The sequence below is a fragment of the Chiroxiphia lanceolata genome, chromosome 2 (assembly GCF_009829145.1).
Source record: "Chiroxiphia lanceolata isolate bChiLan1 chromosome 2, bChiLan1.pri, whole genome shotgun sequence".
In the NCBI taxonomy this organism is placed as follows: Eukaryota; Metazoa; Chordata; class Aves; order Passeriformes; family Pipridae; genus Chiroxiphia; species Chiroxiphia lanceolata.
The window spans coordinates 93232288-93255347 of record NC_045638.1 but is presented as its reverse complement, the minus strand read 5'-3'; the positions used below and the strand labels follow the sequence as shown (position 1 = coordinate 93255347).

The 23060-nt window shown below is 38.8% G+C and overlaps 1 protein-coding gene across 11 annotated transcripts in view; it reads right to left on the bottom strand.

The window, feature by feature from the left end:
• Positions 1-23060, bottom strand: part of SPAG17 (sperm associated antigen 17) — a 98218-nt gene that overhangs the window by 9422 nt on the left and 65736 nt on the right. For 7 of the 11 annotated variants that reach the window (XM_032677846.1, XM_032677849.1, XM_032677847.1 and 4 more), the window contains 15 exons: positions 22141-22261; positions 19945-20363; positions 15529-15658; positions 13680-13891; positions 13259-13391; positions 11961-12115; positions 11381-11557; positions 9693-9820; positions 9405-9535; positions 7517-7824; positions 6949-7131; positions 5091-5204; positions 3660-3705; positions 1926-2013; positions 1411-1464 (listed from right to left, as the gene is read on the bottom strand). In XM_032677846.1, coding sequence (XP_032533737.1) covers positions 1411-1464; positions 1926-2013; positions 3660-3705; positions 5091-5204; positions 6949-7131; positions 7517-7824; positions 9405-9535; positions 9693-9820; positions 11381-11557; positions 11961-12115; positions 13259-13391; positions 13680-13891; positions 15529-15658; positions 19945-20363; positions 22141-22261 — 2399 coding nt within the window. The remainder of the gene's footprint in view (positions 1-1410; positions 1465-1925; positions 2014-3659; positions 3706-5090; positions 5205-6948; positions 7132-7516; positions 7825-9404; positions 9536-9692; positions 9821-11380; positions 11558-11960; positions 12116-13258; positions 13392-13679; positions 13892-15528; positions 15659-19944; positions 20364-22140; positions 22262-23060) is intronic. The other 4 variants (XM_032677852.1, XM_032677857.1, XM_032677851.1 and 1 more) reach the window with 3 other exon arrangements.

Here is a 23060-nt window from a genome sequence, read left to right as displayed (position 1 = left end):
CTCAGTGATGAATCAAGAATGGACTGGTCTGATCAAAATGCATGTGGATAGTGGATTGGCTGCTATGAAGAGCTCCTACTCAAAGCATGCTCCATTGCTCTGAATCTTGTGGAACATGTCTGGGACTGTCAGTAGTGTCTTTTCAAACTTCCAACAAACATTTAAATCTAAGAATTGGTATTTCAGATCCATTGCTGAAATTTTGAACACAAAATTAATCTCATTTCCTGGATACAGAAAATTCTGTTCAATTTTCTGAAGGTAAGATTCACCAGAGTAAAGACCAGTTATGTTCTGCTTCATTTAGCCCAGTTTTACACTACTAGAGTTTCACTGACTTGCAGGGTCTAATATCAGCCATGAAATTATCACTCTTAATCATACTTAATCTGGTTTTAAAGCCAGAATTGCACATGATGTTCTTGTGTGCTGGCATATGTATTTAAAGTAATTTTTTTAGGGGTATGCAAAATAGTGTGGAATGCTGTATTAAAATATAACTCTGAAACTCTAAAAGGTTTATTTCGTGCAAATCAGAAAGTAATTAAGAAGAAATATGGAAGATAAGTTAGTTTTCAATTGCTATTTAACCTTTTACAAAAATAAGAAAGAAAAAGCAAGTTTCTGATTATAATATTAATTCATAGAATCATAGAACCATAGAATCATAGAATCAGCTGGGTTGGAAAGGACCTCCGGGGCCATCAAGTCCAACCCCTGATCCACTACCACTGTGGTTACTAGACCATGGCACTAAGTGCCACATCCAGTCCCATCTTAAAAACCTCCAGGGATGGAGAATCCACCACTTCCCTGAGCAGCTCATTCCAATGCCTGATTACCCTCTCTCCTATTATCTAACCTAAACCTCCCCTGGCAGAGCTTAAGACCATGCCCTCTTGTCTTACTGACAGTTGCCTGGGAGAAGAGACCAATCTCCACCTGGCTACAACCTCCTTTGAGGTAGTTGTAGAGAGTGATGAGGTCTCCCCTGAGCCTCCTCTTTTCCAGGCTAAACAATCCCAGTTCCCTCAGCCTCTCCTCATGGGACTTTTTTACATTACTCTGGTTCATCTAAGAAATACTGAATTTCCTAAATAGCTGTCAATATAAATGAGAAGTGTACAGTATATTCCACACTAGTGGCAGAACCAGTAAACAAAACACAGGGCTTCTGACTTCAGTCTTGTTTTGAATAGCCTAAGTTAACAGTAATACTGCTGGGTTTTGGGGGAAAAAAAAAGAGAGAGGCTCAAACCATTTATTCAGTGTTTCTGTTGCAGAAAATACCCCATTATTTGCGAGCAAGTCCCTGGACTATTACCCAAGACCTGGTGAAATCAATAACATTCTTTACAAACGCAGATTAAGCTGACTCATAAAATAAGTTCAACCTACTAATGTTATTACCTGTGCTGCTCCAGTCTGCTTTGCCACTTGGACATAGGTGTTACTCCTTCTGGGCTGAATGATCGAAAAAAACCCCAAAAACAGAGAGAGTAGTGGAAATGAGAAAACTAGCATTGTGTTCTATAAGCAAAAAAAAATATTTACAAGATACCCCTGGAAAGAAAATGCTCTTTATGAGAATATGTTATGTTAACACCTCAGGTGACTCCTGGCTTGGATTTGTATGGTTTACACAAAATAGTTTGGTCATATCTGCATTTTTATTAGATCATTCAATCAAACAAACATTCAAAAGCCTTTCCCAAAAAACTTTAAAGTATGTTTCAGATAAGGAAAGAGAGGCACAGAGGCACAAAATAATCATAGGACAAGCTATTAAAACACTGTGATATATATCTAGAGATCCAGGTCCCAGTCCTTAATGACAGTCAGTAAAGTACATTGCCTTGCCTGTGTGCTTGGTTCCATCCTGTGTGTTATTTACACTTGCATCAGTTCTCTCTGTTCTGTCCTACCTTAACTTCTGCTGTTGGTCCTCTCTTTGTGTAGTGATTATCTGCTTTGTGTGATGAGAAGCCTGTTCATACAGCTCACTCACATGAGCTGCAAGGTAAAGAGTATTATTGTGCACACTCTGCTAAGCAGTGCTAAGTGTTATGAATAAAAAACATTGAAGGATACATTTTTAATGCATCTTTCTGTCACTTTATGAAAACCTAACACAGACTTTGTTACTGTGAGGGAAAAGGCAGAAAGATCTCCATTCCAAAATTGACTTCAGAACTTTAACAGATAAGAAATTAATTGACTTCAGTATAGAAAGGATGAGAAGCAAAGGATGATTAAGTTCACACTCCAACCCTGTATTTCCTGAAATATCTTTATGTTCTTGAATATCTTGAACCTTGAAAAGATACAAATCAAATACCTGTGAAGAGGAAAAGTTGCTGACATTCAGCCATTTTCTGACTGGGGAGCAACATTCCAGGTCTCTATCTTCAGCTGAAGAAAATAATGTGGGCTTTCAGGGACCTGTATTACATTCAGCTTGCTTAAATTGTGCTTAATTGTAGCTGTGAAGCAGCCATAATCAACATTCTCATGGAAGGAACTACTAGTTCAATATGTATAATGGAGAAGTACCAGTCTTTCCATGCTTAAGATTGTGACCAGCTGTAATAAAGAGTTGCCCTGTCTGCTGACATATTTTATAAAATGTGTTGCTTATTTTATGCCTTGAACCTAAACTGTGAGTCCAAAGAAATTTCCTTGGTTGAAAACAAATTTCCGTGACAAAACTTAGGAAATCTGAGTATTTGACAGATGTGATCTTATTAGACTACAACAATATCTCTTAAGTGTTTTAGGAATTACATAAGTTCAAACTTCAAAATGTGTGTGTGGGTTTTTGTTCAGCTTTTTCACCATAAAATATATTTTTCTCTTTTTCTATTTTTACCTATTTTAAACAGCTTTTCTTTCCCACTATCTTCTTCATTAATAATGTTACATTAAAATTGGACCTCCATTTAAATCAAGAAACTGTAGCAAGCATTTGTTGCAGCAGTTTCCATTTACTTTGCATAGCATGTCATTTTATAACAAGCAGAAATACTCTTGACAAGGTAGGAAGGGCAGAAAAATAACACTTTAAAAACTATCATCACTAGGGGATAGAATGTTATGGATTTTTCTATGGAAAAGGCTTATGGATTTTTAAAAGAAACAGTCATCTTAATTTTTATTTGTACATACAGAAAACATTAATTAATGTTAAAAAGTATCTTATGAAAATTTTAACAGAAATTCATGAGGGAAAGCTAATATGTTGCTCCATTTTTTTCCTTATACAAGGTTAATGTAACCAAAACCCATGATCATTTGAGATCAGATTTTCTAGTCTTGTAAATTATCAGGATTCATCTAGTTGCTTTGAAAAACTTGTCTGAAAAACTGATACTTGTATAAAAGCACTTACTGTCATAGTTTTTACACCTAAGAAAACTTACTATCTGGAAATGTGAGTCACAATATCAAATACACATACCTAAACACAGGAATTATTTTTAGAGGTACTGAATCTTTGATGCTAACGAGTTCTAATCACCTGTGAAATTTACACTGAAGCATGCACATAGCACATAGATGAATTCACCTTTATATTCCTTCTTTAAAAATAATATTACAGTACTTTAAAACTTACTATGATATTTTACAATTAAAAAATACAGCTATTCAATTTTTATTACCTCTATCACTGAGATTTTCAGTTGACTTCTCCCAGTTAGGGAAGGACTGCAATGAAGAAGGAATAGCTGTGACCATGTGAGAAAAAAAAAATCACAACAGCAGCATCTTATTCAAAGGATTTCTATCCCAAACAAATGTTGTTACCTGACAAAGTGACTACAAGAATGGAGGTATTTCAGGATGTTAGAAAACATGAGCTGGGAAAAAAGGAAATGAAGTACAATTCCCCTGGTCCAAACACGTATTTGTTTCCTTCTTGATGACCTACTTCACAGATGGCTTTGTATTTTATATGGTTGCTGTTTATGATCTCAACTAAACTAATTCATAATCAAACTCAAATCCTTTTGCAAAGGCTTTGAACCAGATTTAAAACTCATGGTCACAACAACAAGTCAAATGGGAAATATGTTCAGGAATTTGTAGGCTTTGTTACTCACAACTCTCATGTGGCTGGTTTACAGTAAAGTGAACGAGGAGTAAGAGACTCTAAACTCAAGTGTTTCCTTTATGCTCATGCTGTCTCTGAAGCAGTTAACTGGAAAGCAGAATTCTTGCGACCAGACAGTCTAGGTTGTAACAGAGGTAGGGAACACTGGAGACCTGGAAGGAGTGACACTGATTCCTGGGTCACAGCAGGTGCACAGTGAGACTACTGCTCAGAAAAGTGTTGCCCAGTGTGAAATCTGTACCTGGAAATGTGCTCATAGTAGCCAAGACAATCAATAATAATTAGTCACTAGACAAGTTCACTGGAACTGAGCAGCATGTGAGATTCAGCACCTGGATCTCATCAAAGCAAAGCAATGTCTGCCTAGAGGACAGAGGCAGGTGGAGTTACTGGCAGAACATTTCTCTGTTCCTGTTTTCAGAGAAGCCCTCTTCTCCCATATACCCACTTTTCCCATTACCTATTCCTCTCCTTTTTCTTTCTGTGCTCTAAATATCCATGCAAATTAGCAGATTACAGTTTCCAAAAAATATATAAATTCTGCTCAGCAGTAATAACAATATTCCTCCAAGTTGTTTTTGTATTATCCCAAAAGCAGTGTTTAAATTCTTACTATGGAGGCGGCTGTGGCTGAAATAAAAGTCTCCTAGTGCAATAGCAACAGACTGGAAATCCCAAGGCTGGGGGATATACACATTTCGGTAATTTTGGTCTGTGTGTTTGGAAATGTATCATTCAGTAGAGTCAAACTCCTGAAGTGTTTTGAGCAATGCTTCCCCAAATGGCAGTAGTGCCATTCAGTAGCCCACCTTAATACTGTGTGGCTTTGCTTTAACATTAAACTACAGCATAGCTGGCACCGTTCTATCCTGACATTTACTGTTTTATTACCGGACAATAATGTGTTTCAAGGGTCACACTTCCAATGCAATACAATGTTTTTGTTGGAAAAAGTAGTTAAAAATTGTATTTTTCTCACTGTAACCAGTTCAAGGAGACTTGCGGCATTCTCCTTTTCCTCTTCTGTTCTTGGTTCTTTCACATTCATCTCTTCCAGCTCATTTTCATGCTTTAAAATGTTGTCCATATATTCCTGGTGGAACAATGAAAAAGAGTAAGAAAGAGGCAGATGTTTTCTTTGCAGAGGTAGACTTAAGGGACCCATGTACAGAGAAAAGAATTTTTGGAAGTAATTAGAGAACCATCAGATGACTTGGACTGGAAGGGACCTTGAAGATCATCTAACTCCTTCCACTATAGCAGGTTGCTCAGGGCCCCATCCAGCCTGGCCTTGAACACTTCCAGGAATGGGGCATCAACAACTATCTGGGAAACCTGTGCCAGTGTCTCACCACCTTCACAGTAAATAATTTCTTCCTAATATCTAATCTAAATCTATATTATCTATATTATTAAGATAAGCTTAATGAATAAAAGGTGTTCTAACAAATATTGTTTGTGATCCGTATCTCCCTACTGTTTGATGTCTGTAGAGGTCTGAAAGCTCCCAAAAAGTCCAATTTCCAAGTCCCCCCACAATTTGCCTCAAATGTGAGAGAGGTTTCAGACAGGCACAACTCAGCATGGGGGAATTATATCAAAATTTATTACTAACAGAATAAAAACTATAGAAACTAAAAAGCAAATAAATACACACTATTAATACAATTTCTACCACCCCTGGGGCCCTCCCACATCAGTTCAGAAGAAAACCTTCAGGGCGATATCTAAAGTCTCTCTCTCATTGGGGTACCAGGGAAAGAGTCTTTTTCACCCCTACCAGCTGCTCGGACTCTGTCAAGTCTCCTCCTGAGCTGCAAGGGAACACTTGTTTCATTAGGTCTGCATCAGGAGCTACAGAGAGTCAGCTTTTGAGTCCTTTCTCTCTGTTTCATGAAGGTTCCTCCCAGGGAGTAACATTTCAGGGACTTCTCCACTTCGGGTCCACTCTTCCTCCCCAGGTTGCAGGATTTTCCGGGTTTTTGGCTCAGTCTTATACCCCAAATAGTTTTCACCAAAGTTCTTACCCAGAAAAAGCCTGCTTGGTTTGGCTTCTCTCTATCTCAGCTGAAGCATCAGGTTGATTTGCCACGTAGCAAGGGAAGGCGTTCCCCCGCATTCCTTGTCCTTCGGTTTTTGGCTGCCCTCGTCCAAACCTACGCAGGGCACCTCCGAGCCCCTTGGCCCATCTCCGTTGCTTCAGTCTCAGCTCCAATCGCCCCCTCCCCCGCCATTGATACCCAATTTGTCTATTTATCTGTTCTCTATTACTTACTGGATTATGTTATTATGTGACTAATATGTCTGTTCTAGAACAAGCAGCAGTCACAAGTATTGAGGCCATGTTGCTGAGAACACAGCTGCGTTGGGCAGGGCACTTCTCCAGGATGAAGGACCACCGCCTCCCTAAGATCCTGCTTTATGGTGAACTTGCCACCGGCTGCTGCACGAGAGGAGCCCCAAAGAGAAGATACAAGGACTCCCTGAAACAACATCTCAGCCTTGGCCATATTGATCAACATAACTGCTCTACTCTGGCCTCCAATCGGGAGCTCTGGAGACACGCCATCTATAACGCTGCTGATGCTTTTGAGAAAGCACGCAGGATCACCCTTGAGGAGAGAAGACAACGCAGAAAGAACCGTGTCTTGCAGAATATACCACCTAAGGAGTCTTTCTGTTGTGCCTTTTGCAACCAGACGTGCCTATCTCGTATTGGCCTTTTTAGCCACCAGCGCACTTGTAACAAACGTGGGTAGAGCCCTCCCCCAGTCTTCGTTCGCGAAGCCCAGCCATGAACTACTTACTGGAAGAATGAATAAATGTGATTGTAGTACCTTGAGGGAAAGATGCAGCTTTTCTCTTAGTTCATCACTGAGTGGCTTATACTGGAATAGCTGACGGATTACCAGTTTATTAGGACATTTACGCACAGGTACTGGTAAGCACGACTGCTCTGCAGATCCAATGCAGAGACCCTTCCAAATACATGTTCTGACTGAGGGATCTGTGATCTTCCTCTGAACATAGAGAAGAACAAGCAAAAAGAGCAAGAAGTTACTAATATTACCGACTAAATGCAGACATCAGCAATGTGTGTCTCAGCTGAAAAGCATATGTTCTCTGTACAGAATTAAGAATCTAGACAATTAAGCTGGTAGATTCCTGGGAACAATTTATCTAACCTCTTCATCTGGCAAGATGAACTCCCCTTATAATTGCTATATCCCCTCACTGAGTGTAAAAGAAGCCCAAGGGGACTACACGTTCCCTGACACACTCTACCCCTTGCTTTGTCTGCTTAATAAACTGAACTTAACATTCCCATTGTTTAGAGTTCCTTCTCCCCACAGAGACAATCATCTATTGCTTTAACAGGAAAAGGCAGTTTTGAAACAATCATACCTCAAGAGGAGAAGATGCTTCCTCAGTCCCTGACTGAAGTTTTGGTGGAGCAATATTCTCTGGTTCTGACTGAAGATTTGGAGGAACAATATTCTCTGGTTCTGACTGAAGATTTGGAGGAACAATACTCTCTGGTTCTGACTGAAGATTTGGAGAAACAATACTCTCTGGTTCTGACTGAAGATTTGGAGGAACAATACTCTCTGGTTCTGACTGAAGATTTGGAGGAACAATACTCTCTGGTTCTTTCTTCATTACCCAGGGGGAGGCGTCAGTCATAGGGTGGAGGATAGTAATACTTAAAATACCTGGTTCAAAGACACATTTTACTAAGAATCAGTTCAAATTAAAAAAATATGGACAAGTGTCTCTGACCTACACAAAAACCCACTTAACTAAGTTTAAAAAAATCTTATTATCAATTGATAAAACTCCATGTATCCATGGCAACAGATAATATCAGATCACTGAGTTGATTATAGAATAGTTGGACAAGTTCAGATTACTCAGACCACGCTTAACAATAAACTGTCTATGCTACTTGCTTTGATTCTTGGGTAACAGCTCAGTTGTATACTGTGTGGAGTATCCCAAACAAGGAAGAGCAGACCACTGACCCGTGTTTACTGAATATTAATCTCAGAAGCCGTACAACATATTTAGAACATGAAAAATTCTTCACTGTATTTTATACTTCACAATCTGATCAGTGGAAGCATTCCATTAGAGATGATCTATTCCTACTGTTTGGATAAATTTTAATGTTTGTCAAAATATTTTTTCCAGCCCAACTGAAAAACTAATTAACTTACTGGCCATCAAAATAGATATCACCACTGAGGTACTTTGTCACATTGACAGAAAATTCTGAAGCCTTGCTGTCAAGGCAAATAGAGCCAGCATTGTGAAAAGTGAAGTATGAAGTCTGGAAAATCAGATGTGCTATTATTACAAATGACTGCTGGTGGTAAGCAAGTTTTCTTGATTGGGATTTTCACTGGGTATGTATGTTCTCCATCTTTCTGATCTTTTTACCTGCTTTGTCTTCCTGGCTCCCTCAGTTCCACTTCTTTTTCCCTTTTCCCATAGCAAAACTATTTCATTCAGTTTCTACAGTGGGGAACTGGTCATTATTGTGAATACAAGTAGACTTAAAAATGTGCAACACCTGATAAGAGTAGTAAGTGGGAAAACTGTTTCCTACGCTTATAACATAAATCTTTGTCAAAATGTCTTAGTATTTTACAGCTTGAGGCAAATTACCCTTATCATCCCCTCCATATCCAGGGCAACCATACATGCCTGTCTTTTAAAGATACATTTTTTTGTTAGCATCTACCTGTTCTGCCACAGTGTATTTTATAGAAATACAGTATCTCCAACTAACTTTACAATGATAACCAACCATTTCAGGATGTAACTTCTTTCACTGCTACTACAAGGTGGTTGGGACCACATACTACTGGCATCCTCTATTTCAGTCATGTTTTTTCAGCTTCTTAACATGTATCCTTTCCAACAGACAGGTTAAGGGTCAACATCAGGGTATCACTGTCTTCACTGCAATATCATTAATGAAGACTGTGATACATTCAAATTTTTTTTATGGTAAGTATAGGAAATATCCGTTTTGGTAATTTTGTTTGTGTGACTGAGAGTGGATAGAGATACGCCATTTGTTTTTTTACTTTTCTCTTAACAGTGTCCTTCAGTCAATTCTCTGCTTCCCAAAGTTCTCCCACAAACTCCTCCTTTCCCATGCTTTGCTGCCAGACACTTGTCTGCATGGGTAAAAACATTTCCTGTCCAAATAAGTGTTTTGAAACTTCGGACCCCACCTTTGCAATTCTTTCTATTAGTAGTCTGTCAGAAATGAAAAGTTTTCTACCTGGATGTTCTTGTACAGGATCCTGCAAGATTGCAGTGGCAGGATCACTACAGGCCTCAACCAGATACGTGTGTACATCCCGGCTCCGCAGGAGCTCAGTTCCAGAACCATCCTCATAGACAATGAAAAACCTGTACAGCCAGACACATACATGGAACTGTATCAAGAAAATGGAGCTCCAACATGATGACATCAAATGTGCAAGAAAAGAGCACTGAACAAAGGAGGAACAAATCTATCAACCCTGCACAAATACTGCACAGTAAAGAAAAAAGGTGATGAGCATACCTGGGGGCATGCTCATCATAAGTGATGGGTTTGTCAGCTTCTTGGAATACTGCTGCTGAACTTCTGTCCTCCTTGTCATCAGAGTCAGTGCTGGGAACACACACGTTTGTGCTGCCATCAGCCATGACCTGTAGTAGAAATGATATAAAATTACTTGAGTTACAAGATACTTTTAAAACAGTAACCGGCTGCTGAACTTTAATATGATCTAGCCAGTGAAAGGGACAGAAAAAACTTATTTCATGTTGAGCAACCTGAAACACATAGGAAGAAGAAATGAAGAGGAAAACTGAACAGACAGTGAAAAAAGCAAAACATTTCTAGAAAGACATGCTGTATCATAAATACTAATACCACATGCTGATAATCAATAAATGCCCAACGACTGTTACACAAAAATAGTCACTCAAGATACTAGTCAAGCCAAGTAACTGTATAGTCAAGACAGCCACTGATGTACCCCTCCCTGTGAGGTATACACGTATCTATGTATATACACCAACACACACACACAGACGCAGATTCATAAAAGCAGGCAGGACGTCCTATTATATATGTACACAATGAGAATCTTACATTTGTGAGTTGTTACAACATCACATAAACACTTATCCAATGAAAATGAGGTCTTGAAATTAAAACAGTGGGATGAAGTAAATAAGGCACTATTAATGGAAAACCAATGCAAACTCTTTTTGCTGCAGTTGTTCTTCATGTATGCATCTTCTCATATTGAATTAATCTCATCTTTCTTACTAGAACCCATATCCTCTGAGATCACTGCTCCTAAAATACCTTCAGCAGTCCCACAGCCTCCTCAGCCTCCCTCTTTTGTTCCCTAAGTATCAGTTGAGAAAAAGCAGGATGTGCTGATGCCAATGCCAAGCAATTTCTTTGAACTGTAATGATTTTCTAGGAATTGGTATCTTTGAAATTTCTATCTCTCTAGTTTATTAGTTAAAAATTTGTAAGGGAGAGATTGACACATGACATAGATTTCTATAAGCAGTGTTTCTTCAGTCAAGTTAAAAACTATTCTAATGCACATGTCCAGAGGAACCTTAGTGTTATTTCGCAGGAATCTGGGAAAATGGTAATGATTACAGTTACAACATAGAAAAGATACTATAAGGATATCACATTTAGAATATTTCATTAGAACCTTAATTAGAAAACAGTATGCAGCTCACAGACACTTACATGATGTTTCCAGAACTCACAACTAAGTACTAACGTAGTGCAAAAGTATGCCTTTAGTGTGAAAGGATCACAGCACAAATAGCATGACTTTAAAGACTGGATCATTCCTTTTAACTACAGTTGCCTTACCAGGCTGGTTAGAGTATTTCTATAGACCTTCTGAAGAGCAAATATCCTCTCCCATTTTTAATCCTCACTTGCAGAGCTGGTTTTTTGATATAATACAAGTCATGCTAATTAAGGTAACTGCAAGTGAGGTAAACTGTAGACCACGTGTTTTATTTCAGTCTCTCCAAAAAGGGGGAAATATCAAATAAAGCAAATCCATCACTTAGTCAAGAACATATCAGAGACCTGATTCAAGAGGTTTTCCCTTCTGGCTAGCTAGGCTACTTTAAATATTACAAATATACAATCTGATTTTTAGAGAAGTTTATAAGATAAAATTAGTTAAAATGCAGAAATTTGTTTTTTTCCATGTAGTTTACCTTGAAAGTATTTCCTTCAGGATCCATCATCTCACAAATAGTGCTGGAAGTGTGTTTCATAATGTACCTCCCTGCTTGTTTCTCCTCATTCTTGCTGACGAAATCATAAACTTCATGGGTATAAACTGCTGAGCAATCTTCATCAATGAAAAGAGAGCCTGTCTTGATGGGTAAAACCTATGACAGTAAAAAGGAAGAGGTTCAGCTGAAAGATGAAAACTTTAGTTTAGAGTTACCATGAAAATGAATAATAGACACAAATCAAGAGGAGATCTTTCAGACCTTTAATACTGAATCATCCAATTTAGAGGAACTAAAGGGACAGAAAGAAAGAAGATGAGGTAGACTGACCTTAGACTCTGTAATATTTAACTTCAGGAAATTTAAGACTGATTTAAATATACTATACAGTTGTGAGTAAATATTTAAATATTGGCAGAGGATGAAAGGAATAGAGTCATAGGATTTGTGAAGTCTATAAAGAAGGGAGTTAAAATAGTCAAGGTGAGAGCTGCTAATGGCAGAGAACTTGGAACACAAAACTAAAATTTCACTGTCACAAACTAAAAATAATTCCCACCTGATACGTTCCCTGTGGCTTTGCTAGAATAGATGTCCCATCTCCAAAGATGGTACAACAGGTGCCATCCTCACAATTTGTTATAACAGTAGCAAACTCAGGATTCTCTACTCGCACACACTTCACCTTCTTTGGGGTGGTTTTTGAGGGTTCATCTAAGAATTAATACAGAACAATGATACAGGAGCACATGAATCATGGAAATGTTTTAAGATTCAATTTGCTTTTTCTCTCATAGTGCTGGGTCCTTATCTCCTCAGTACAAGACTCTCATAAACTTCATGGCATCCTTTATCACATAATTTTATGTTATGTAAACAACACACAACGCAATTCTGGACAGTGCACTCAATACAGGAAAATTCAACAGCAAAAAATTTTTGTAGCCATCTGTGACTGCCCAGAAAAGTACACTCTATAAAGTATCAAGTATGCTACTAATCATAATGATCTGGACATTTGTAACATACAAGTTGGATCACTGAAATTCTTTGTGCCTGTAATACAAGCTCGAAGATGTGAAGAAATTCCTATTAAATCTTGGAAAACAAATCAAACAGGTATGTTAATCTGGTCATTGCCTTCTCATTAAAGAGACAGATCAGTTCAAAGTTGTTTTGATTTTTAAAATACCACAGGGAGATGATGTTCCTGAACATTACCCGTTAACCCAATAACGCTCTTTTCCCACAGAACCAGAACTTCCCACTGTGTTTGAACAGTACAGACACCCACACAGTAAAAGTACACTTCATGTTAATTAAGGACGACAGGACTTGTCTAGCAAGTGAACGAAGCATACGGAATACAACACCAGCCAGAATAAACACAGATGACCATTAGCCTCACTTATTTCATGGAAATATAAGTTTTACTTTCCTAGGCATGGCATTTTCCACAGCCATATTCAGATATTCAGTATCTCCAAGGCTGGCGAGTCCATGGCTTCCATGGAAAATATAAGGATGCCCAGGTCCTTATATCCACCTCTTCAGTTAAGACTCAAATCATCTTGCTTGCTAATATTAGAGCAGATGGAGAGAGGGCAATGGACAACTAGAACTGTGGTCTCATGGTAAAGGAGGACCATGTAATTATATATATGAAAAGAAGGAAATTTGCTTGCTTGCAACAGTACAATTTTTGCACTGAATAGGAGACAAACTAAGCCTGGACTGTACTAGTGGCTATGTTATCTAGGCTACAGGTATAAGGTATAAGCCGCCTTTAGTATGTATTTTGACAATTTTCTGCTTCACAAAATATAGCAGAGGTAAGTGCTCCCCATTTGATTTTACCTGTTTCCTCACCACCATCTGGTACACATTTTTTATAAAAAGTTGTGATTCTGGTACCATCAGCATGATCTACTACTCTGCTACCATCCAGCTTCTCAACAATTATCACTTCATCATCTCGTACAGTCATAACCTGAAAGAATGAAGGAACACTCATTTATGTTAGCACTGTGATACTTGTAACAGCAACAACAATAAAAGGCATCAGGCACTGAAACTCTGAAGAAGCTAGACTACTGCAACTTCATCTGTTTCAGAGACTGAGGAATCACATTTTCTTCAAAATCTATAACTTTGCGTTTGTAACAGAGTAATAAATATAACAAATAATCATTTGTTTTCAAATCGTACAACTTATATGATGGCAGCCCTGTGTCTTGGCTTAGTAGACAGTGCTATAATAACACAAAAGCAGTTATACCGTCTCATCAGCTGGGTCTGTTGCCTGATACATGAAGAGCGGCTTCAGATCCATTCTCTTTGCACCCTCAGTGCCCACTTGAATGCCTAATGGAGTTGTTGTTATCCAGGTTCCTGCTTTGGGTTCCTCAGAATTAACCAGATCCTGAACAGTATTTTCAAACAACTCATCCTTGGTTGGGTCTGATATAATGTTTTTGCCACTGTTTTTTCCTGCAGAAATAAAAAATTTTTGTATCAGACTTGGTATTCTCTAAGGCAAAAGATAAAATCATTGTCAGGATTGGTTTTGACAGAATTGAAAGAAGAACTACTTAACAGGCTAGAAAAAAATTACAACTCCTGTTACTTAGAGGCACACTCCTGAACTAACCTTATTTAATGTTTCCTTAAGAACACAGAAAAAGTAAAAAGCATGCCAATGACATCTGATTATGATGAGACTTTGGAAGGTACTATCAATGCAAAAGAAAATCTGAATGAATTACAGAAAAAAAAAGGAGCCAAAATTGTCCCATGAGCTTGAAGATTAAAGTGACAGGAATTTGATATAGCTTATTAGAATGAAATCTAATGTGAAGAAGAATAAAAATTATTTCTGTTTCAGCTAAGCTTGTAACAGTAGAAGAAAAGAAAGACCTGGAGGCATCATCCACGCAGAATGATTACAAGTTATCAGTGTGAAAATATAGTGACCAAAAAGGCCAACACAATTCTATGGTGCATCAGAAGAAAAGGGATGGAAATTCCATTATGAAAGGGAATTGGAGAGATCTTATTAAGAATGTTATAGAGAAGTCAGGTCTCTCATATGCAGGAAAAGAAGTTTAAACTAAGTGTAGGTAAAAGACAACAGCATAGTTCAGAGAGTAGTCTAGAAGACTTACAGTATATATCCATCAAAAAACCCACCCAAAATACAAAAAGAGATGAAACTATTCACTACAAATTTGTCATGAATAAGAAGTGGAGAGGAAAGGTGGGGAAGGTGGAAAAGTGATAAATAAAGGATAAGGAAGAAAGGATACACACTCATTCCACATACTGAGAATGCATATTAGAAGATGGTTTGTCAGAGTTGTTCTCAAACATCTTTGCAGTTACCCTAAGGAATATCCTAAGAACAAGGACTGGACTTGACTCAAAAAGTCTCTTTTTGAGACCCTTTTCTTTTTGGTAGCAATTTTTATTCAGATACTTTCAATAAATTACAAGTTAATATGACAGGTCATAATTGTTCTGTGTACTAAGTAGCACTGACGGTTATCTCAAACTACACTCTGATGTACGAAGTAAACATTTATTTAGCTCTTTCTCAGTCAAAGAAAATAAGGTAAGAGTGGCTATATTGCCACCAACCACAAGTCCATACAACCAGTTGATAATGACCAATTGTAGGTGCCTTGGAATACACAGAATCACAGAATATGCCGAGTTGAAAGGGACCCACAAGGATCATCGAGTCCAACTCAGCCCTGCACAGGAAAAATACAGTATCCTCTGTGAGTGAAGCATTACTTAATATGAAGACTAAAAATTGTGTAACACAAAAGTAAGGTTTTAACACTACTGTAGTTACAAGGATTTCTCTTAAAAGACTTCGTGTTCAATCACTGATACCAATGTATCAGAGTGTATTTACTTATTAGAGTCCTAGCACGATGGAAGAAAAAGAAATCTGGAGTTAGATAGAAATGATTTGCTATGAAGGTAACATAACAGTGTGCAGAAGCTGAGTACAGATAAAACTGCATTTTCATACTGGCAGAATTTTCAGACTAAAGAAATATGCCCTTTAACTATCATCAGCCCTGCTAACTTACATCTATCCAAAAACCAAAAAATATTACCTTTCTTAATCCTGGTCTCATGTAAAAGCTCTGATTCTGGTAATGGTTGTATGTTATCTGGAATTGTAGATGGTGGTAGGACAGGACCAGAGTCGGGACTCCTACTCACTGTGCCATCAGCAAACAGAATCTACAGAAATCAAGGACATACTAAAGGTTAAAATCAATTCAAACATCAGTAGAAAATCTCAATGTGTCACAAATGCAACAGTCACTAGAATGCTGTGGGTGATGGAGGGGAAAAAAGTGAAAGCTCTCAGAATGAATACAAGAAATAAAGCAGCTATCTTAAAAAGCATGAATAGAATAGACTTTTTCAGTTGGAAGGGACCTTAAATGATCATCCAGTCCAGCTGCCTAACCCCTTCAGGGCTGACCAAGTTAAAGCATGTTGTTAAGGGCACTGACCAAATGCCTCTTAAACACTGACAGGCTTGTGACATTCACCTCCCCTCTAGGAAGCCTGTTCCACTGTCTGATCACCCTCTCGGGTAAAGAAATACTTCCTAATGCCCAGTTCAAACCTTCCCTGGAGCAGCTTTGAGCCATTGCCATATGTCCTATCAACAGATCCCAGGGAGAAAGGATCATCACCTTCCTCTCCACTTACCCTGTCAGGGAGCTGCAGAGAGCGACAAGGTTGATCCTCAGCCTTGGTCTCTCCAAAGCAGACAAGCCCAGAGCCATCAGCTGCTCCTCACAGGACACACCTGCCAGCCCTTCCACCAGCTTTGCTACGATCCTCTGGGAGCATTCAAGGACCTTCACACCCCTCTGGGGCTCAGAACTGCACCCAGCAGTCTGTGTGAGGTCACACCAATGCTGAGCACAATGGGATGTTCATCTCCCTCTCACTGGCTCATGATGCCGTGTTTGATGCTCCCCAGGATGTGGTTTGCCCTCTGGGCTGCCCAGGTACACACTGCTGACTCACACTGAGCTGCTGCCCACCAGCATCCCCAGTGCCTGCTCTGTAGGGTGCTTTCCAGCCACTCCTCTCCTCACTTATACCTGTGCCTGGTGTTACTTGTCCCACTTGTAGGATCCAAAATTTGGACTTGTTAAATTTCATCACATTAGTCATTGCCCAAAGGAGTGCTAATTGCTGCAGTTTACATATGCAATTAATGTGGACTCTATTTAGCAACAAACAGGTGTAAAAATAAACAGTAAAGATTATTCTTTGACTAAATAGTCAAAGGTTAATGACTTTTTTTTTGGTAGCAGTGATAATGCACCTGTATTGACATATTGATCTGCACTAAGGTATTCCACATGCCTAGGACTAATGTTAATTTTTTAGCTATCAAGACAGCTAACAAAAGGAAGTTTTGGTTATTTATCTACTTATAGCTGTTTTCTGAGACATATCGTCCGTTACACTCAACCCTTGACATGCATGTTCTCTGTGTGTCAGATAAAGCCACCCTAACCATCCCTGAATTAATTTATAAATACAGTACAATGTAGAAAATAAATGGACAACATATAGAAACAATTCTTGAGATTATTACTGGAAGGAATTAACCACTCCTTCTTTTTTCAATGCTTATCATACACAATATATTCTTGATGACTCACAGACATTAAGTTAATATTAAGAAGGAAGTACTCATAATCTGTTTATACAGAGACTACTCTAAAATCATGCTAGGCACATAAGATCTACATTTTTCTATCAGGAGACAGTATGCTCAGAATATATAGACATACAGGAGCTAGCTTCTTTGCATACTTCTGAAATGGTTATGTTTCTCAGAAATCCTGGCTAAATGATTTAGCATATAATGTAATGGTAACAAATGGAACAAATGGTAAATAACTTATACTTGGAGTTGTGGTCTTGTGGTGGGGAGAAAAAAAAGTGCTTTTTCCCCCTGGAGTTAAAAAAAAATGGTAACCCCAGAGGGGGTGGTTTCTCTCTTGGTGTTGACCCAATCAGCACTCCTGCAAAATTAAAACATATCGCACCAAACTGGAAAAGAAGGATGATGAGGTAGTTGAAGAGGAGAGTGGCCAAGTTCTGAAGCCATGAGGAGAAGGGGTAGGAGCCCTGCTGGGGGGCCACAGCCCCCCAGCCCCCTGGCTGGGGTCATAGAAACTCAGAAACAGTGTTAAACTGGACTGAGGTCTGTAACTGAGAAGCTGGGAGTCTTTTTCCACTGCGAGTGGGCAGCAGGAATGGCGGCAGAGACAGCAGTGAACGGAGGCTGTGGCAGAAAGCCAAGAGATAAGAAGCAGCAAAGCCGGCATGCAGCCAAGCAAGAAGACACAGAGATGTCTAATGGAGAGAGAGAGAACTAAGCTAAACAGACAGAGTTTTGGGAGTTTTGGGGTAAGAACTGAACCAAAAACCCCCAAAACCCCTTTTGAGACACCTCCTAGAGAGGAGTTGTGGACTCCCACTTGAGGGGAGTCTTGGAATGCAGCAGTACCAGTGATATGGTTTGAAGCTGGCTCCCTGCCAAGTCTCCAAACCTTACCACAAGAAGTCCCGTCCCCGCCCCCCAAACCTCAGGGAGAAGAGGGAGAAAAACAACCAAGAAAAACTGAAACAAGAGAGACAGCTATAGCAATATATATATAAATATATTTACACTTATGTTACAGTTATATACAACTGAAATATATATACAATTTCACAAGGGAAAGGGAAGGGGGAAGGGAAAAAGGAGCAAAACCAAAATAAAAAAGACATATATCCTGATTAGTAGCCCAATATCTAGCAACTAAAAGAGTTAGCAAAGAAATATCTGACTACTCTCCTTGGGACAACCGAGAGTCGCTCTGGAACGATTGCCGGCAACCTCCGTCTCCCAAGGTCGACAAGGCCTTACCAGGCCTCGCTCCCCAACACGACAGACTCAACAGCAGGGAACCTGCACCTCCAAGCCGCCGGAAGGAAAGAGAGCGAAGGCCTTTCCTCCTTTCTTCTTATAGTCTGGCTTACGTAAAAATCGTAGGGAATACTGGGTAAATCTGGGCCCTTCCTTGGCTACAAACTGGTCACCAAGGAAGGTCTAGACCAAACTACTTGAGCTGAGAAGCTCAAGACGTCCTGGAAGCTGGACCGGGACGGCCAGACAGAATGCAGGGGAAATAGCCTGCTACCCTCCCCGCTGCTGCTGCCAAGCTAGCAGCCTGAGACAGAGCACAGGAGCTCTGGCAGAACTCTTGAGACAAAGGCTTTCAACTGAAATCTGCCTGAGACGTTCTGACTCAGAGGTAAACCCCCTGAGGAAAGGGACCATCACGAAGACCCCTGTACTTCGTGATATGACATGGTGAAGCGAGCCTGTCCCTGCAACCGCAGTCCATGGAAGAGAAACCTTCGCTTGGAGTCGAAGAGCTGAGAGGGGTGAGAGGAGACCCCCTTGTGTGTATTGGAAAGAGATCCAACTACAACTGCTGCATTGAGGAGGAGAGACTGCTGCCCTGAAGGTGGAAAGGATCTTTCCTTCTTCCCTCCTGGACTTTATTGGAGGGAGAAGAGATTTGATCCAATGTAAATACTGATTTATCATAGGAGAGATAGTTAAGATTATGTATATGATGTATTATAATATTTATTTGTGTAGCGATTGTAATATAATTCCCTTCCCCCCATATTGAGTCCTGTGTTGTGTCTGGAAAACTCATCTCACACTGGGGTGAGATGTGGGAAGGGGGCTTGGACTCAGGAATTGGATTTTGGGGGTCTCAAACCACCACAGGTCTACTTAGACAGAAAAAAATATCCAAGAAATAAGGAATTATTTTGATACTTTCTGAATCAAAACAGATGACTCTTCTTTTCATCTGTTTGTTAACTACAGTGTAGTGTCTTAGACTTTGAAAAAAAAGTGGCTTGTAGATTAATTACAGTATTTGCAAAGATGGTATCTAGCCTGTAGCACCTAAAACGCACCAGAATTCTAGGTAACCTAAATATATGTAAACAAAGCAGGTACTTCGATATATAGGAACATAAAGTCTGTTTTTCCTGAAAATTTAGGATACCTAAAGGTGTCTGCAGGACTGAAGAACAGTTCAGGTCTTTTCTGGATCCCACATGACTATTTGGACCGGAAAAATACATGGATATTTTCATATTGCCAGAAACCCCAAACTAATCCACACTTTAGATGCTTAAGTCCAGGAATATAGTTCTCAAAACCATATTCAGCAATTTCCTAATTCCAAAGTTGCCTAAAATCTTCACACGCCTAAAATTTTCATATTTAAACCTCCCTACGTGCCTTAAGTTCTGACACTGAACAAAGCAAAGAGCATTTTAGTCTTGATGTGGCTGCATAACTCAGTAGTTACTTCATTCCTTCATCTAAAAACTGGACACTTCTCTATTTCAGTAGACGAGCACACATTTAAGGGTAATCACACACACAAGCTGCTTACAATGAATTCTACTAAATATACCTGGGTAGATCCATCCATCAGGTACTTCACGACAGTTCCTTGACTAGTGATGACTCTTGACACCTCTTGTTCTGTTTGCCTTGCCACAGGTGTATAAAGCTGAGAGTTCTTTACCTTTTGTGGATAACTCTGTCTAACCAGAATTTCCAGAGTAGGCTGCTTGGCCTTTTTTCTTTCAGTGTCTTTGTGCTCTATTTCACCTTCTGAAACCTCATGCTCCTTCTCTCTGCTTTCCATAACCTCTTCCTCCTTTGCTTCATCTGCTTTGGTCTCACTTTCCTTAACCTCTTCCTCCTTTGCTTCATCTGCTTTGGCCTCACTTTCCTTAACCTCTTCCTCCTTTGCTTCATCTGCTTTGGCCTCACTTTCCTTTACCACCTCTTCCTCTGCTTCAGCGGTAGTGGCTTCATCTTTCAAATCTGAAAACAAACTTTGCATTACTTAATACTGCATAGCACACATTCAAACAGGGCTAAACAGCCAGCACCATGGTGTCTACAGAAGGTATGCAATTCCAGGTGAGTAAGACTAACCCTCCTTGGCTTACTTGGTCATCCACAGAGTAAGAGACAGACTCCAAATTCAGAGAAAAATTCAAAACAGTCACCTACTCAGAAATTCTACATCCTCCTGTGAAGGTGGCTGTCTTTCCAAACGAAAACAAGGGAAATATGAAGATGGATTTATTATGGATGCTGAACTTTTGGAAGACTCACATTAGGCGAGAGGAATTTCCTAACTGCCATAAAGGTGAAAAAAAGTTACTGAGTTTCACCAAGCTTGAATTTGTATAGAAACCTAAGTTATATATTTTGTCTACTTGAACAAGTTAGTTTTTTAGCTTAAATTGTGGCAGTGTGTTGAATATACCAATAGGTATAATTATGGTAATTGTGTCAAGAGACTACATGTACGTGTTTGTAATTCCTCTGTTCACCTCAATTATTCAGCATTTCATCTTATGCTCCTTGCCAAACTATGTATATTTGAAAACCCTCTATATGTTCTTTACTTCATACCAGATTAGTCAGAGCACATTTTCTGGGTTGTACAAATTTTTTGTACAGAGGTATTAAACGACAACTGTATGTGGTTGTATTTAAAACTGACTAGATGACAAAAAAAATCACATTTGTCTGCTTCAAAACCTAATGGCATGACTGAAAACCCCCAAGATTTACTAGAGTTTACAGCATGCAAAAATTAACCTCATGCTGATTTTCAAAAGCGGTAGAAAACAGAATTATTGCAGAAGGACATGTTAGGCACAGAAACCTCTAAGTATTTATATACCACATCAGTCTGCTAAAGGAAATTCAGTAAGGGCAGAAAGGTTTATTAGGAGTGCCTCCTGTCTATGTACTGGATGGCCTAAATCAAAGGACTTCTGTGAAATAATTCCTGTTTGAAACTGATTGTATCTTTTAGAAAGGCAACAAAAAACCTGATTGTAAAATATCCAGTAGCAGAGAGTCAATCATAGCCTGGGTTAGTTTTGTTAATCATTCTTACCATTAATAAATGAGTATATCTTAAATCTAGTATAAAGTACTACTTTTCAGTTTAAAGCCCCTGAAAACTGTAATACTTTTATATGCGTGTTTACAAGCTATCACCAAAATTCTCTTTCCTTGTACTTCCAGGCTGGTACCAGTTACCTCTTTGACCTTTTCTTCGGTCACTAAATTGAGTTCTCTGGTGAAATGAGCTCACTATAAGATACATCTTCTGATGCTTTAATCATTCTTGTCACTCTTCCCCAAAATATTAAAATTTTGTCTTGTGGACTTAAGTACATACACTTCCAAAGGAGGTGCAGATACAGATAACGTAACTATCTTCCTGTTATTACTCAAGATTCCTCAATATATATGCATTTATTAACTGCATTAGATAATTTTTCTTTAGTATTCTAATCTACATGCATATTCAACTGATTATCCAACATGACTCGCAAGGGCATTTTAGGGTTACTGCTTCCCTACCCTTAATCTTTTATGTCCAACAACTTGTGATGCTAGATTTTATATTTGTTTGAAAAACCCCCACACTATATTGCAAATACTATTAAAACAGACATTATGACAGACTTAGCATGTTAAAAAAATCATAGTTACATCTAAATCCACTAATGAAGAAATAAATAGTTTTAACTTCTTTTAAATTCCTTATTTTGCAGTGGCTCAGAAAACTAACCTTCAAAGCTTTCACCAAGGAAACTTAATACAAGTCCATTGGGACAGGAGACGTTCAAACTCGGAAAAGCAAGAACATCTGATATCTCTTGTATTTGGGGAGCTGATTCTTCCATTTCTATCTACAGAATAAAGCATGAATTAGTTTTATTCCACATTTTAAAAGAGTAAAGAAAAAAATTAGACCACAGATTTCAGTTGTAACAATATATTGTTTAACAAATGTGTTGTCTACCACTTATTTAACATTTTGAGTGTTTTTAGACTCTGAATTGGAAACATTAGGTTATTTTATTTGATCATGCCATCTTCTTTCATTCACCTTGAAGAACAACTCTTCCTAAGTTTATTCATTTTACTGAGTCATTTTGCTATTTTACGCATAGCATCAAGATGGGATGACAATAAACAGATAATGTGAAGCAGAAGAGTGTGAAATAATTACTAAAGTTGCATATCACCTATTTTACCCATAATCATTAAAAGGGCACAAAAGGTTAGCAGAGCTGTATTTCCAATCTGCTGCAAATACAGCACTGACTCAAGAAGGGGACAGGAAGGAAGGTTTGACAGCCAAAATGTGTAATTCTCTTTGCACTGCTCTGCAGTGGAAACTCTTCTGATGACTAGAAAAGATGAGGTTGACCTAAGGAATGTCTGAAGGCCCTGGAACATTTGTGAAAAAATACAACAACAGATTCTTAAATGTCATCCCCTCAAAAACCTATGTGACAATGGACTACACTATGCCAGCAGTCATAAGATGAAAACAGTTTTGGATTGCAGACAGAGGTAACAGAGAGAATTTGTCCTGGTATTACCCCATATACTTGCTTTTTAGGAATATAATTATAGGGGGGAAAAGGCAGATATTTTTCCATGTGTTTTTCAGCATAAAGAATGCTATACATTTGTGATTAC